Below are 15,293 nucleotides of genomic sequence, written 5' to 3'. Positions count from 1 at the left end.
TATCGCCTAAAAACGGAAATAATTTCCAAACGATTCTTTCAGCACAATGCCGACAAGCGGGAACCGCCGGCCAAACCCGCGGCGGAGGTCAAGCTGGAAATCAAGCACGAGGACGACGACTCGGAGAACGAAGCCGCCCCGATCTTCCCGCACAGTCCGCTGCTGTTGAGCGAGGAGGAAATTAAGGACGAAATCAAATCGGAGGAGGAGGACGACGGCGATGGCGACCAGAACCAGCAGAAGCGCCTTCGGCTGATGTCGCCGGAGAAGCGCAAACGGTACGAGGCGTTTCGGGTGAAGCAGCTGCGGAACGTGCAGCAGATCAAGGTGAAGAAGGGGGCGATCGCGGTGCCGGATCCCGTTGAGGGCTTCCAGCAGTTGGCGGGCGAGCCGTACAACGTTTCGAACCAGCTGATTAAGAATGTTAGCGAGTGCGGGTACCGGGCGCCGACGCCGGTTCAGATGCAGGCCATTCCGGTGCTGCTGGAGGGACATCCGCTGCACGCGTGTGCACCGACCGGGTCGGGCAAGACGGCGGCGTTCCTGATTCCGATCATACACCATCTTAAGAAGCCGATGAAGTGCGGCTTTCGGGCGTTGATCGTGTGTCCCACGAGGGAACTGGCCAAGCAGACCCAGCGCGAAGCGCTGCGACTGTGCGAGGAGATCAATCTGAGGACGCACGTGATAACGAAGGTTGATGAGAACAGTACCGATTACGGGCTGGAGAGTCGAAAGCACTACGATATTCTGGTCACGACGCCGAATCGGGTTTGCTTCCTGGCCGGGCACGACCCCCCACTGATCGATTTGAGCAACATCCAGTTCGTGGTCGTGGACGAGGCGGACAAGCTGTTTGAGGAGTCTCGGAACAGCTTTCGCGAGCAGCTGGACACAATTATGGCCGCTTGTACGAACCCGTGCAAGGTGGTGGCGTTCTTCAGCGCAACCGTCACGAAGGAAGTGTCCGCGTGGGCCCGGGATCACATGCCGACCCGGGTGCGGTTCTCCGTTGGCGCCGTCAACACGGCCACCGACCTTGTCGACCAGGAGTTGCTGTTTGTGGGCAACGAGAGTGGCAAGCTGTTGGCATTCCGTGAGGCCGTCCACAAGGGTCTGACTCCGCCGGTGTTGGTCTTCGTCCAGAGCAAGGACCGTGCCCAGCAGCTGTTCACCGAGCTGCTCTACGACGGTCTCAACGTGGACGTGATCCACGCCGATCGGAGCCAGCGCGAACGGGACAACGTGGTGCGGTCGTTCCGCGAGGGCAAAATCTGGATCCTCATCTGTACGGAGCTGATGAGCCGCGGAATCGACTTCAAGGGCGTCAACCTGGTGGTGAACTACGACTTCCCCCCGTCCACCATCAGTTACGTGCACCGGATTGGGCGCACGGGTCGCGCCGGTCGTCGTGGCCGCGCCGTCACCTACTTCACCAAGGACGACACCACGAACCTGCGCGGAATCGCCCAGCTGATCCGCAAGTCCGGTGGAACCGTCCCCGAGTACATGCTCAAGCTCAAGCAGAGCTCCAAAAAGGACCGCAAGAAGCTGCTCCAGAAAGCGCCGAAACGGGCCGCCATCCGGACACTGCCGGCGTTTGAGATGCAGGAACGGGCGCGGAAGAAAAAACTGATTGCGCAGTCCAAGGCTAAACAGGAGGGAAAGAGCAAAAATAAACAATAGTCGTTCAGCTTGAAGAAGTCGTCATTTACTCCCTTCTGTAGATTCTTCGAAACTCACACCACTCAATCACAGACAATTAAGGCACATTTTCTATAATTTCTAATTGCACAAAATTTCACAACACAATTGGCACGACACGTTAGAGAGTCTCATTCGCACAAGCAATCACAGGGCAGCTTCGGCATCTTGTTCGCCGGCCACGGCAAATACCCGGCCGTCTTGAACACCCAGTAGTCGTACGAAACCTTGCAGACCAGCGCCACCAGCAGGATGATCTCGATCGCAATCACGTAGTAAATATAGTCCGTCCAGTCGTGCTGCGATTGGCACAGCTTGCTCTCCAGAATCTGCACCATCTTGACCTGGTGCGAGGACGACGATGCGGTGCCCTCGCACAGGATCAGATCCTGGTCCGGCACCTGGGCCTTCTTACTCAGCAGCCAATTCTTAAAATTCTTCGCCGCGTTGCAGTCGCACGTCATCGAGTTGCCCTCGAGGAACAGGAACGTGCCCAGGTCCAGCTTCAGCAGGTACGTCTGGATGGTCCGCAGCTTGTTGCGGCGGATGGCGAAGAAGGTAAAGTGCGACAGGAAGCCGGTGCCCTCGAGTTCGCCCAGGGAGGTGATTTGGTTGTCGTCGGCGTACAGGCGAACCAGCGATTGGTACGACTTGCCGTTCAGCGCCTTCAGGCTGGTGATCTGTGAGGGGGGGAAGTTTGGTATTAGTGAGCGGTTTCCAAACAAGGTCGTTGAAATTCCTACTGATTCTGAATGCCGAGAAAGAAAAATGGTTTATTTTAGAATATGTTCCGGGTAGAAACTGAAGAAAACAGAAGAATATTAAACAAATCCTTTTTCTAAAAATTTCAAAAAATATTTGTGATTGTTATTTTTTATGATTAACAAATAAGGCTGGATTTTTTTTTCGGAGTTGCGTTGGAGAATTTGAACGGTGTGCGTCGCGGTCGTCACGCAGGATTTTCGTTGCCGTTTCCGTCTTTGTTGTCCCCCCGATTGTGCGTGTATTTCGATCCGAGCGGTTTCGGGATGTTTGACAGTTGCGTTGGAGAATTTGAACGGTGTGCGTCGCGGTCGTCACGCAGGATTTTCGTTGCCGTTTCCGTCTTTGTTGTCCCCCCGATTGTGCGTGTATTTCGATCCGAGCGGTTTCGGGATGTTTGACAGTTGCGTTGGAGAATTTTAACAGTGTGCGTCGCGGTCATCACGCAGGATTTTCGTTGCCGTTTCCGTCTTTGTTGTCCCCCCGATTGTGCGTGTATTTCGATCCGGGCGGTTTCGGGATGTTTGACAGTTGCGTTGGAGAATTTGAACGGCGTGCGTCGCGGTCCTCACGCAGGATTTTCGTTGCCGTTTCCGTCTTTGTTGTCCCCCCGATTGTGCGTGTATTTCGATCCGAGCGGTTTCGGGATGTTTGACAGTTGCGTTGGAGAATTTTAACAGTGTGCGTCGCGGTCATCACGCAGGATTTTCGTTGCCGTTTCCGTCTTTGTTGTCCCCCCGATTGTGCGTGTATTTCGATCCGAGCGGTTTCGGGATGTTTGACAGTTGCGTTGGAGAATTTTAACAGTGTGCGTCGCGGTCATCACGCAGGATTTTCGTTGCCGTTTCCGTCTTTGTTGTCCCCCCGATTGTGCGTGTATTTCGATCCGAGCGGTTTCGGGATGTTTGACAGTTGCGTTGGAGAATTTTAACAGTGTGCGTCGCGGTCATCACGCAGGATTTTCGTTGCCGTTTCCGTCTTTGTTGTCCCCCCGATTGTGCGTGTATTTCGATCCGAGCGGTTTCGGGATGTTTGACAGTTGCGTTGGAGAATTTGAACGGTGTGCGTCGCGGTCATCACGCAGGATTTTCGTTGCCGTTTCCGTCTTTGTTGTCCCCCCGATTGTGCGTGTATTTCGATCCGAGCGGTTTCGGGATGTTTGACAGTTGCGTTGGAGAATTTTAACAGTGTGCGTCGCGGTCATCACGCAGGATTTTCGTTGCCGTTTCCGTCTTTGTTGTCCCCCCGATTGTGCGTGTATTTCGATCCGAGCGGTTTCGCGTTTTCGCATTTTAGTTGGTTTTATCTTTCCACAGCCGGCTGTCTAAGATTGAATCATTTATGCTAAACTTAACACCAAATAACCGGGAATAGTCTCATCCGCATACTCCGACTGATTGCCTTGAGAATGCATAATACATCACACCATTAAACAAAACTTATTGATTTTTGGGTCACATCATCATCTTCTATGATGAATCCTGACCATTACCCTTACCCACTAACAAAATCCCAAGTAGAAGTAGTTTTCCGGCACACGCGGGGGTGTGGATATCGTATAGAACCCACCCTTGGTAGCAGCCTGTGCTAACTAACATTCCCGTCCCATTCCCTCGAGATCTACAAACTGACATGGCGGGCGCCGTTGGTGGCCAACGACTGTTTCCTATTCGCACCGGCTCTAGTTTTGATGATCGTGATGTTTTATCTTTTCAGCGCATTCATGCATGCTGTTGATAAGGGAAATATCATTTGATCGTTGAAGCGTGTGACCGGTTGTGCTGATGGGATATTATGGTCCTGTTCAGCAACGGAGAAGGACAACCATGGGTGGTCTCTCATGCTCATGCTCATGCTCTTAACAAATAAGGCTGGATTTTTTTCGCTAAAATTTATGTTCTCATCAAATCTTACTTTTGGCTTGTTGTTTCGATTTGTATATTGTTTTATTACCCCGGCCAGAGCCGAGGGACAAAAACTTTGAAAAATATTTGCATTGGTCTAATTTGAATTTAAAGAAGATTGTGTTGATCTAAGATTGGCTCCTACGAGTGCTATTTAAAAAATAGTTGCATTTTTTTATCAGATAAAATAATTCTAGGCTTTAAGCTTGAAAAAATAAATTTATAAAACAGTAGGGGAGAGTGGGGAGACTTGATCCCCTTTTTTTGTATCGCACATAACTCTGTCAATTTCTCACAAAACTATGATCTTTTTGCATGAATTGAAAGCTTAAACATTCAACTATGTTTGGCTGATGAGAGTATTTCATCAGATAAATTCTTAGAAAAATGCCAAGCGTTTTAAAAAAATATTTTAAACCGGCATTTTAAAAATGTTGGGGGTAATTTGATCCCCCTTTCAACATTTTGAAGAAATCTTAAGCAAAATGTTTCTTATTAATCCAAACTTTTTATTTTCTATAAGATACAGCAATTTCACATTAAACCTGTACGTTTGTGTTCAAAATATAACAAGTTTAGCATGTAAAATATTTAAAAACTTAAAATTTTCTTTTTTAGACCAAAATTGAGCATGTTTACAAAAGCTGGTCATTTTTGTTTACAAAACTTTTGAAAAATGGTTCAAACTACAGTTAGTTATGTACAACTATACTGAAGGAAACTATGTACGAAAACCCAGCCAAATTATTTAATCTTGAGGCTGATTCCAGTGACTGTAAAAATGCAGGGATCAAGTCTCCCTAAACGCACTTTTTTAAACAATTGATTGTAAAAATAGTATGACGATAAATTTAACGTCAAATGCGTAAGGGTTTTGGAGTTGATATGTTTATCAAACAATTCATGTATAAAAAATATTTTTTTGAATAATTTTTGAGTGTTTTCTATACTTATCAAAACAAAGAAAAAAGATCTCTTGGAAGTTTTTTGCAGCACTTCTTCGAAAAATGTGTGTAACTCAATCTAAACATTTTTTTATTTTTTTTCTTTGTTTTCTACAATGAGTTTTAGTCAATTTCGCACAACTTTCTAGAACAAAGCTAATTGTTTTACCCACATGCTGACGAGATACAGGCTTGGGATCAAGTCTCCCCGGGGATCAAGTCTCCCCACTCTCCCCTATGCTTGACAAGAAACAAAAAAAAATCTAGCAATTTCAAAAACTAAAAAATCTCACGAAACAAAAAAATTTAAACACTCAAAAAAACTAAAATAATAGATCTCCAAAAAATATATAATAAAGGAGCTATTAGACTACGACAAACAAACTCGCACATTTTGACAGTTTGTCTGCATTGTTTGCACGCCAACGAGTTTGGCACACTGTCAAACGCAAAAAAAAGTGCGAGTTTATTTGCCATAGTGTAATAGCTCCTTAAGGCTGATACAAATATTAATAAAAGTTTTTGGTCCTCGGCTCTGGTAAAGGTCAAGGCAGGGAGCCAAAAAACTATAAAATTAAAACTTAATTGCAAAATTGCAAGCCCAACTTTCAAAATTTAAATGCAAAAATGTGATATATTATAGTTAGATGCTACTAACGAAAATCTACAAAATATCGTTAAATTCTGGTCTTATTCCGATCTATTGTCCCAAAATTCAAAATTAGCAAAAGTCAAAAAGTGACCTATTAAATAACGTTATACACAGGGCTACCAGGTCAAAATTAGAAAAATCTGGCAAAGTATCGTCCAAAAATCTAGCAGACGAAAATCTAACCATTCTCAATGGTAAAGGAGAGGGAGGACATGAATTGACTCAAAAAATTGTAGAATTCAGGTGGTTGAATTGATTTTATGACCTCAAAAATGTTTCATTAACATTCCCTCTAAGAAAAACTTATTCTATTTTTTTTATTTTCAATTGAATTTGTCATTTTAATCAAAAAGTTGTTTAAAAAAGGGCATGAAGTGAAAAATCTGACAAAATCTGTCAAAATTTGTCACTCAGAACTTGAAAAATCTGGCATTCCCAGATTTACCTGGCAACCCCGGTTATACACTCAAACCCCGATGGTTTGATACCAATATTGGTTAACTGTTGTTAAACGGACGGGGTCACTTTTAGTTTGACATCCCTTTTACACGGAGTTTACACACACTACCAAACTTATGTTTTTTTTATAGTGTGCGTAAGCACCGTGTAAAAAGTGACAGTTCGTCACTTTTTAGTTTGACATTGTACAAACCAACGTACAAACTAAAAAGTGTCAAACATAAAAGTAACCAACCACCGGTAGTGAGTGTAGTTTAAATATGTAGTACAAGTTTTTAAAATGACATATTTAGATTTTAAGCAATAATTAATTGGTTCGCCCCTTGTAAGAATTCTTGTCAAAATTTTTGAATAAAATTTACAATGGCCTAAGTTAAAGATAAAAAAAGTAATTTTTTTTTTAATCATACAAATAAAAAAATAATAAACGCCTAGTAAAAACCATTTTAATCGCAATAAAAAAGATAAATTGACAGGACAATATCTTACGATTGGTCAACTATGATCCCTTTGTGTCAAGCTAATTTACAAAATTGATTTTAAAATCCATTTTAAACCCCTAGTAGTTGCAGGGTTGTTACGGGAGAGTCGAAAAATCCGCGCCGACCTAAAATCCAAAACCGCGCGAAATCCACGCAATATAAAAAAAATATCGCGACCGACATTTAAGAAATTATATTTTTCAATGAAGAAAAACTAATCCAGAAAGTATTTGATAAAAAAACTCGTTTTATGTTTAAAGGCTCCAAAACAATGAAAGCAATAAACCAAATTAAAAAAATCCCCAAGAGACGGTCAAGGCAAGGGTCATGAAAAAAAAAATCTTCAAAAATAGAAAATACAATATTTAAAAACCTAAAAATTTAACTTTAAAAATATAACCTCAAAATTAAATCAAAATCTAAAATTATAACATGATAAAATTTTAAATTTCGAAAGTCTAAACATTCAAAATCTAGGAATTTTTATACAGTTAATTATCCAAAATCCTCGCTAAAATTTCACTCCGAAAGAAATTTAATTTCCGATATTTAAAATAATGTCTTCTCATAATTTCAAAATCTCTTACATAAAATAGGACTTCAAAAATTGTGGAATTCAAGAATTTAAGAACTAAGAATTTAAAAATAAAAACATTTAAGAATTTACGAATTTAAGAATTTAGGATTTTAGAATTTAAGAATTTATAAGCTTAAGAATATTAAAATTATTTTAGATTTGAGAATTCTTTTTCTATATTGTTTTGAATTTGATATTTTTTAATTTTGATTTTTTTTAAATCTTCAGATTTTCGATTACCCAAATTTTTGGTATTTTGAAAGGAGCGGCCGTGGCTGACTGGTTACGGTGTTCGCTTTGTAAGCGAATGGTCCTGGGTTCGACTCCCATCTGCTCCCAACGAGAAATTATAGGAAATATAAATCTTGAAACTCTGAACATGAACGAAAAATCAAAGTCGCTCGAGTCGGGGTTCGATCCCCCGTCCTTTGGGTTGGTAAGCAAAAATGCTAACCACTAGGCCATCGCGACTTGGTTGGTAGGCTATGACTGGAATTAGGAATACTGTTACTGTTACTATATACGCGCTGGGTCCTTGTCCATTTGACAAGGGTTCGGAAGTTCTAAATAACGTTTGAATCCGATTGATGCAAACGTTCTTCAGGGCGGGGCTTGTCGACTCAAGCTGAGGGACCTCGCGCTCGGCTAGCCAGCGTAGAAATGGGTCACCGAAGCTCGGCAGAGCTAACACCATCCAAATGCCTATGCGAGTTATTTGCATGTATAGAATGCAGATCTAAAAAATACATGGAAACAACTCAATTTGTAAGAAGCGACCGCGTGGTCCCGTTTGGTTGGTTGCACACACACACACACACACCCAAATTTTTGGTATTTTGAATTTCAGATTGCTAAAATTTAGAATTTCGAAATTTCAGATTTTTTAAATTACGATTTTAGAAATTTCGAAAAAAATAATATGTATTTTGATTTTTTTTTATAATAAAAACTATTTAAATTTTTTTTTCGAATTTTTGAATTTCTGAAGCTTTGAATTTGGAATGTGCTGATCTTTTTATTTTCGCCAAGAATGTTTAAATTTAGAAAAAAATATTTCTACCGATTAAATTCGCAATTCGCAATTTTCAGTGTAAGAACGGGCCTTGACCGATCTTATGCACCAGGTTCCCGACGAACACGCACTGCCCTTACACCTACATCTCACCCTTGCTCTGAGTCAGTACGAGCAACACGCTAGAACACGCTTTGAGTGTTCGTGCCAGGCATGTACACCTTCTTTTCCGGTTACGCATTTTAACTCGGCCGGGGGTGATACATTAAGTAGGGTTTGATGTAAGTATAAGCGCCTAACCATTTAAAGTGTGCCTATCAACTTTCATTAAAGCAAAAACTGTTTGATTTTTAGTTTGAATTCAATAACTATTTGTTATTTTACTGTGTATTGTTTTCTGCTGAAATCTTTCCTAGTGTTGAGTCGTGTTTATATGTTGATATTTCTTTTGTCGCGGTGTTTTGTTACAATTTTTGGTGCTAAGCATGTTATAAAAGTTTACCAGAAGTACAATAGTAATATTTGTGTGAATTCTTTAATCATTCCAAAAATTGAGTAAGGGCTCGAACCTCACTTGTTTTAAAGAAAAGGGTGAAGATTGAAAACAATGGACAGTGAAAGAAATATACTATTTGAAGAATCAATAGTAAAAGAAAGATAGAAATTTATGAAGTATATAAAGAAATTAACAATAGTTAGTAAATAGAGGCAACAAACAAGCTTAGATTGTATAAGGGCAATTTATAGGGCAGATGAAAAATTATTCAAATAGATAATTAAAGATAAACAAAATTGACATCGCTGCCAAATTAAGGGGAAACAGACAGTTGAGGCGTTGAGAAATAAGAGAATCAAGAAAATAAAATCGAATACAAATGGACGATAATAAACAGAAGGCGTGTTAAAGTGTTAAAAGCACAAATCGAAGCACGAGAACTGTCAAACGGAGGCACCAATCGAGCAAAAGACAAAGGATTTTGCTCGATAGGCACCTCCGCTTGACAGCTCACGCGCCTCGACCGGCACCTCAGGCCTGAGATGTCCGTTCTCTAACAAACTCCAGGCTCTCTAATGGTAGATAAAAACGGAAAGAAGAGAAACCCCGTTGTGCGATGTTTCAGGTACATCCACAGCAGTTGACTCAACATACTGCGAATCAAAACAAAACCGTCTACAATCACAAATTACTTCCCTTTCCCTGGAATTTATAATGTTTAAAATGTTTAATGTTTTAATTTTGTAAATTTTTCATTCTTAAATTTTGAAATATGTATTTTTTTTTAATTTTTGGAATTTAAAATCAAATTCTTGATGAAATCGGCACCCACGAACGTTACTCACATTATTGTTCGACACATCTAGCGTGACCGTGTCCGGCGGCAGCGTCTCGGGAAAGTCGGTAAAGTTGAGCCCCGAGCAGTTGACCTTGGCGGTGATGGTTTTCTTCTCCGTGTTGTTCAGATCAAAGTTCAGCCGCTCCAGCTCGCACCGGCACAGCCGCGGACAGTTTTGCTGCAGCTGGTCGGCCGCTTGGAGCTGCTGCAGCCGGATCACCACTTCGGACTCGAACCAGTTGAAGGTGCGACTCGTCAGGCAGAAGGTTTCTTGTTCCTGGACGAAGGTGATGTTGTGCTTGACGGCCTCGAGGAGGTGTTTGCAGAGCATCGGTTTGTTCTCGCGGACGTCCAGCCAGCGGAAGGGGGTGAGGGTGGAGTACTGGATGGGGATCGAGGACAGGTTGTTGTGGGAGATGTCCAGCATGGTGAGGTTGCGAAGTTCTTTGAAGGCTCGCTCTTGGATTTCGCTGATGTTGTTGTTGGAGATGTTGAGACAGAGGGGTGAGGAGTAGCGGGCCAGGCTGCTGCTGATCTTGTGGATCGATCCGTCGGTGATCGAGAGCGAGAGTAGCGTTTTGATGTAGCGATTGGAGACGTTGAGGACGAGCTCGCGCACGGTGAGGTTGCGCATGTGGATGTACTTCCAGGAGCCGTCCGCGCAGCTGATGGCCTTGTTGATGTCGGTCGCGTTGCAGCAGTAGAGGGCGTCCGGGATGGTCGGATCTGGTGCGCACTCGCAATCGCCGGTGTGCGTTCGGCACAGGTCCGGATCGGCGTTGTAACAGCCAAATTGGTTGGTGGGTGGGACCAGGGTGGTCGTGGTCGTTGGAAGGGTTGTGGTGGATGTAATCGTAGTCGATTCCGTGGTTGTTGTTGTGGTCGTCGACGTCGTACTGGTACTGCTACCAACTTCTTCCTCGAGCTTGTCCTCGCTTTCTGGGACGACCTCAGGAACCTGTGCCTGGGGGGTGGCTGGTGTCGTAACTGTTCCTTCGGTTGAGGTCAGTGAATTTGACACCACGGGGTGGTCGGCCACGTTGGCGGTGACACCTGTCGCCACCGCCAGAAGCAGACCGATCCGGATCATCGCGGCGGTGACCATCTGTTTGAGGAGAGAAAGACGCACAACAAAAGAAGTCATCGCAATAAATTTACATCAATTTGCAGGGTGGTCGTGAGAAGCGAGCGAGCGCGCGCGAGTATCGAAACCGTAGCAATTTCTCCATCAGTGACGGCGCGGCGACCGGCTATCCCTTGTTTGCATAACAATTTAGCGCGCTAATTTGAGTTTCGTGTTATTTTTATCCCCTTAATGGGGGTCAGAGCGTGGTCACCGGCTCTGCTATGGATATTGCAAGAGACACCTGTTGAGCTGTTTTCGTGCTCTTCTTAAAATTTAAAGCTTCATTCAGATCAAAGAAGTTGATAGTGTACTAGCGTGTAGCGACCCTCTAGCACATAATTCCAAATCGTGAATCTCTTCTATCAGTTGTTGGTATTCTCAAAGTAATTTGCAAAGACTAAACAACGCTAATCGCTCCAACTTAAAACAAGAGATAGTCGTCGGTGTCCCCAGGGCAAAGTAAACAAGCCTTACCTTGAGATTCATACGCGGTATCTTCAAGTCCAAGTCCGGAACCAAGCTTAGACGACCATCATCTCAGGTTGCTGCTGCAAGTAATGAAGTCATCTGATATGCGATCAAGTTAGCCTGCGCGGTGAAATTCGAGATTGATCTTACCCGGAACCAGGACCGTACACACAGGAAGGGGCGATGACAAATTCCGCGTTTATTCTTAGCGCTCAGAATAGTATTGCGGCGTCACACATTTGCGAAGCAAACTTTTTATTTCTTCCCGTTATCAGCAACGTAAGCAAATATTGTTTATTTGACAAACAAATAGCGTTCGGAGGGGCTCGTAAATTCACGCAAATTTCTACCAATTTAGGGTTTCGTTTTGTTTTGAATGGCAAAGAGAAAAGTTTGTTTTGAAAATCGTACTGCAAGAAATAACTTCGATGAACGTGCGCCTATTAATACACACTTAAGTCACTTTGACACGATGAACTCGTGGGGTGGTTAATCCACTGCTCACAAATTCATTCAAAGCCGAGTGTCTTGGCAACATTCACACGTTCGCTTGAATGGAAACAAGTGAACCTACACAGCTTTGCTTTCAGTAAATCTAAGTCACTTTGCTTGAAGCTTTCCAAACTATTCTTCTAATTTCAACAATTACCACGAGATATCAAAACTAACGACAAATCATCAGCTCGCACGAGTACCACGACGATTTCTTCGCGTTCCTTCGACGACGACGTTCCGATTAATACTGCACGGAACCAGCAGAGCAGGTTCTGCTGATAGTGGAAGCAACATGCGCACACATAGACACATGCATGCCTTCTATACACACACTTGTTGATTCAAGCTGGGGTGAGAATGCAGCGTGAAGCGCGCGTTTGATAAGATGTTGTGGCACAGAGAATGACTGATTTTGTTGACCTTTGGCGTAGGACTACGTTTTAGTCGAAGGAACAGTGTGCAGAATAGAGTGTGAGATTTCAAACGCTTATTTCTTTGTTGAGACAAACCGAAATTACAAGAAAAATAAGCAATAATTCTTCGTTCGTGTTTTGAGAGTGTCCTGCAATCCTAACTCTACTTCCGTGTATCCATATCTCTCTTACCTCATCACAAGGCGCTCAAACAGATCAGAATGCAGCAATTATTTATCCATTTAGGGTATTGAAACCGTTTGTTATTCCACACGCATATGAGCACATAGGGTTAAACCGCGCCCAGATTCGCGTTACTTTTGATCAGATTTATCATATGCGGCCCAGAGTGATCCCATGTCGTGCTCTTCCTCACAGTACCATCGTGGGTCCCTTCTATTTCAACGGCTCGTTGATGTTGATTGTCGTCTTTGCATCCTCTTGAAACTGGTTGTAAAGTTTAAATCCTTTAAAAAGAGCGGTTCTGCAGTCTGAGATCGTCAGCTCCTCTTGTGTCATACTCATGGCTTCCGTCAAGAATTGTGTTATCATCCTTTCCTTAATAAGAAAAATTAAAACAAGAGTGTTATACTCGATTTGTTGTTTCAACGACATCCACTGCAACAGTCGATCACATCTGAGGATTGGCCGCATGATTTTACTCTGTAGAACTTGCATTCTTTTAAGTAGCCGCTGTGTTCCCAAGAATGAGATTGATGAACAGTAATCGAACTACGGGGTGATAAGCGAGCTGGTGCTTCTGCCCGGTTGCGTCTACGATATGAATAATTTGTTTTATTTATGAACTGCAATGAAAGCAAGGAAACGTTCGGATTACAACAGGAAATTTAGTCTTATCTTCAAACGATATGCATGCTTGTATATTTCACGTTCAACCTAAATGTAATATAGTGAAGATCATCTCTGTAAACAATGTAGTTCGGAAAAAATAAAATAAGTAGTAAATTTCATCTGAGTCAGTCTAGCTAATTTTCCTTCCGCCACAACACGAACAAAACAAAACGGGACGGTTCACATCTCCTTCCTCAAACCTAAACTGGCCTACTTACACTAACCATTAATTCTAATAAATGTCTCAAACGTTAATTACTGCTGGTAAACTTCAATCCTTGGTGTTCCCTACGGAAGCCTCTGTCTGGGAGCCGCTCGCACTGCTCTCCCCATCCGTTGCCGCGGCCGCTCCCGACCGCTTCCTCCGCCTGGACCAGATGTTCGGGTGAAAGTGCTGATAGTACACGACCAAGCACCCGATCCCAAACACGAACGGACCGATCGGGGCCACGCACAGCAGCGGCAGGTAGAAGCGCGAGTTGATTATGATCGGATTGCGCACGTACAGGAAGTAGATGAGCACGCAGACCAGGTTCTCGACGCCGCACAGGCTGTAGTAGATGAGATACCGGTAGAAGGTCCGACCAACGCGGGGCAGGATGTACGTGAAGATGAACACCACGCCGAGCACGAGCGAAAACAGGAAGCTGTGCAGCATCGTTTCGCTGCAGAACGGCGACCGGTCGAAGAAGAATATCCAAAGTGTCATGGTTAGGGAGTGCGCCAGGCAGGCGAAGAGCGTGTACCGTGGAAACAGACTGGCGACGATGGCGATCGCCAGGATGCGCGAGATGGTCACCGAAAAGTGCCACAGGATCTGCGAGATCGTCCCGAGCCACGTTACGTGCCGTTTGTCCGGCTGGGAGAACCGATTGCAGCGGTAGTACGAGGCCATACACCAGGCGATGCCGACGATCGAGCCGAGGATCGCGAGCAGCTGGGGCCACACCATCCCGTCCTCCCCGGACAAGATGATCGTGAGCTGGAGGATCTTCTGCGGAGCCGCCTCCAGCAGACATTCGAAAATTCGCACCAACGCGACGTCGCTGTCCTCCTGGATCATAAACTCGTAGTACTTCTTCTGCGCATCCCGATCGTTCCGGGCTTCGGCGATCTTGCTCTGGATGGCGTAAGCCAGCGATTGACAGTACCGGAAGAAGAACGGGACGACGATGATGAAGGTGAGAATTTCACAGCACCGCTTGCGGACGCGCTTTTGCTCCTTCATGTCCTCCAGGTACATGTACACGGATAGCGTGCTGGTGATCACTGCCGGCACCAGAATGCCGCACATGGTCCAGATGAAGTAGTCATGCTTGCCCTTCCGGTAGTAATCGATCGCCAGGTTGATGTTCAACAGGATGCTGATGATTCGGCTCAGAATCGAAACCACCGTCCAGACAATGTCCGTGTTCGTCACGGTGAAATTCCCCTCGTCGGTGCGCGTCAGGAAATCGATCGCCGGTTTGACCACGACACTCACCGTCGATCCATCCGTCGTGGTCGTTTCCCCGAGCTGATTTTGACCTTTTCCGTGCATTTTTCTCTCTCTTCGCTCAATCTTCCCCGGAGGTCAACAGTTCAGTGCACTTGCGTTGGCCAGTGGCATCCTCCTTTTTCGGCTAATCATTTGGCTTGCTCCGGCCAATCGCTCGTATTTGGCACCTTCCGCGAGTTAAGCGACACAGATTAGCGAAAAAACAAGCAATTAAGCGGAAAGAAAACGCGTACGCTCACATCACCACCATCGTCGTCCTCGTCACTGGGATTGCCTTTTTCGTGTGAGAGAATTCGCGATGCATTATTTATGTTTTCCTCCGCTGATGCATCTGTTGCGCTTTGACGTTTGTTTGTTGTCGCGCGCAACACGCGCCGAGGCGGGTTGCAACATTCATCGAGTGCCAGCCAAACAAAGATGGCGGGGCCGTAGGGTAACGGGTGCACTTTTTGACAGTCACTAGTTTGTTCAACGATCATACCATGATGAAAACCCTCCCTGCTTTCGCTTTAGTTAGTCTTACGACGGTTTACGAATGTCACCCCTCCTAACCCATCCCTTTTACCTTTGTAATGTCCACTTCGTTGTGCATAGCCGGGTTCATGCGTCTC

At 44.4% G+C, this 15,293-nt stretch overlaps 3 protein-coding genes across 5 annotated transcripts in view; 1 reads left to right on the top strand and 2 right to left on the bottom strand.

Moving 5' to 3' along the window:
- Nucleotides 1–1,700, top strand: part of LOC120432270 (probable ATP-dependent RNA helicase DDX52) — a 36,261-nt gene extending 34,561 nt beyond the window's left edge. Inside the window, exon 3 of the mRNA XM_052706266.1 lies at nt 43–1,700. Within this exon, the coding sequence (XP_052562226.1) occupies nt 43–1,686 (1,644 nt within the window). The 3' untranslated portion in view covers nt 1,687–1,700. The remainder of the gene's footprint in view (nt 1–42) is intronic.
- LOC120432272 (protein halfway) lies at nt 1,690–12,019 on the bottom strand. Of its 3 annotated transcripts, none has more exons than XM_039597453.2 (4): nt 11,575–12,019; nt 11,431–11,523; nt 9,838–10,935; nt 1,690–2,384 (listed from the first exon to the last, which is right to left on the bottom strand). In XM_039597453.2, exons 2-4 carry the CDS (start codon nt 11,440–11,442, stop codon nt 1,836–1,838), a joined length of 1,659 nt encoding a protein of 552 aa, XP_039453387.1. In that variant the 5' UTR covers nt 11,443–11,523; nt 11,575–12,019; the 3' UTR covers nt 1,690–1,835. The 3 variants fall into 3 exon arrangements, with proteins under 3 accessions (XP_039453387.1, XP_039453386.1, XP_039453388.1); XM_039597452.2 differs by having other exon boundaries at nt 11,431–11,504; XM_039597454.2 differs by having other exon boundaries at nt 11,431–11,501.
- Nucleotides 11,691–15,174, bottom strand: LOC120432216 (XK-related protein 6). The gene has a single exon (XM_039597381.2). The coding sequence runs from the start codon at nt 14,722–14,724 to the stop codon at nt 13,456–13,458; it is 1,269 nt and encodes a 422-aa protein (XP_039453315.1). The 5' UTR covers nt 14,725–15,174; the 3' UTR covers nt 11,691–13,455.
- Nucleotides 15,175–15,293: the final 119 nt, after the last annotated feature.

Source organism: Culex pipiens, chromosome 1 (assembly GCF_016801865.2).
Source record: "Culex pipiens pallens isolate TS chromosome 1, TS_CPP_V2, whole genome shotgun sequence".
Taxonomy (NCBI): Eukaryota; Metazoa; Arthropoda; class Insecta; order Diptera; family Culicidae; genus Culex; species Culex pipiens.
The sequence above is the reverse complement of the archived record's forward strand: the minus strand, read 5'-3'. Positions and strand labels throughout refer to the sequence as shown.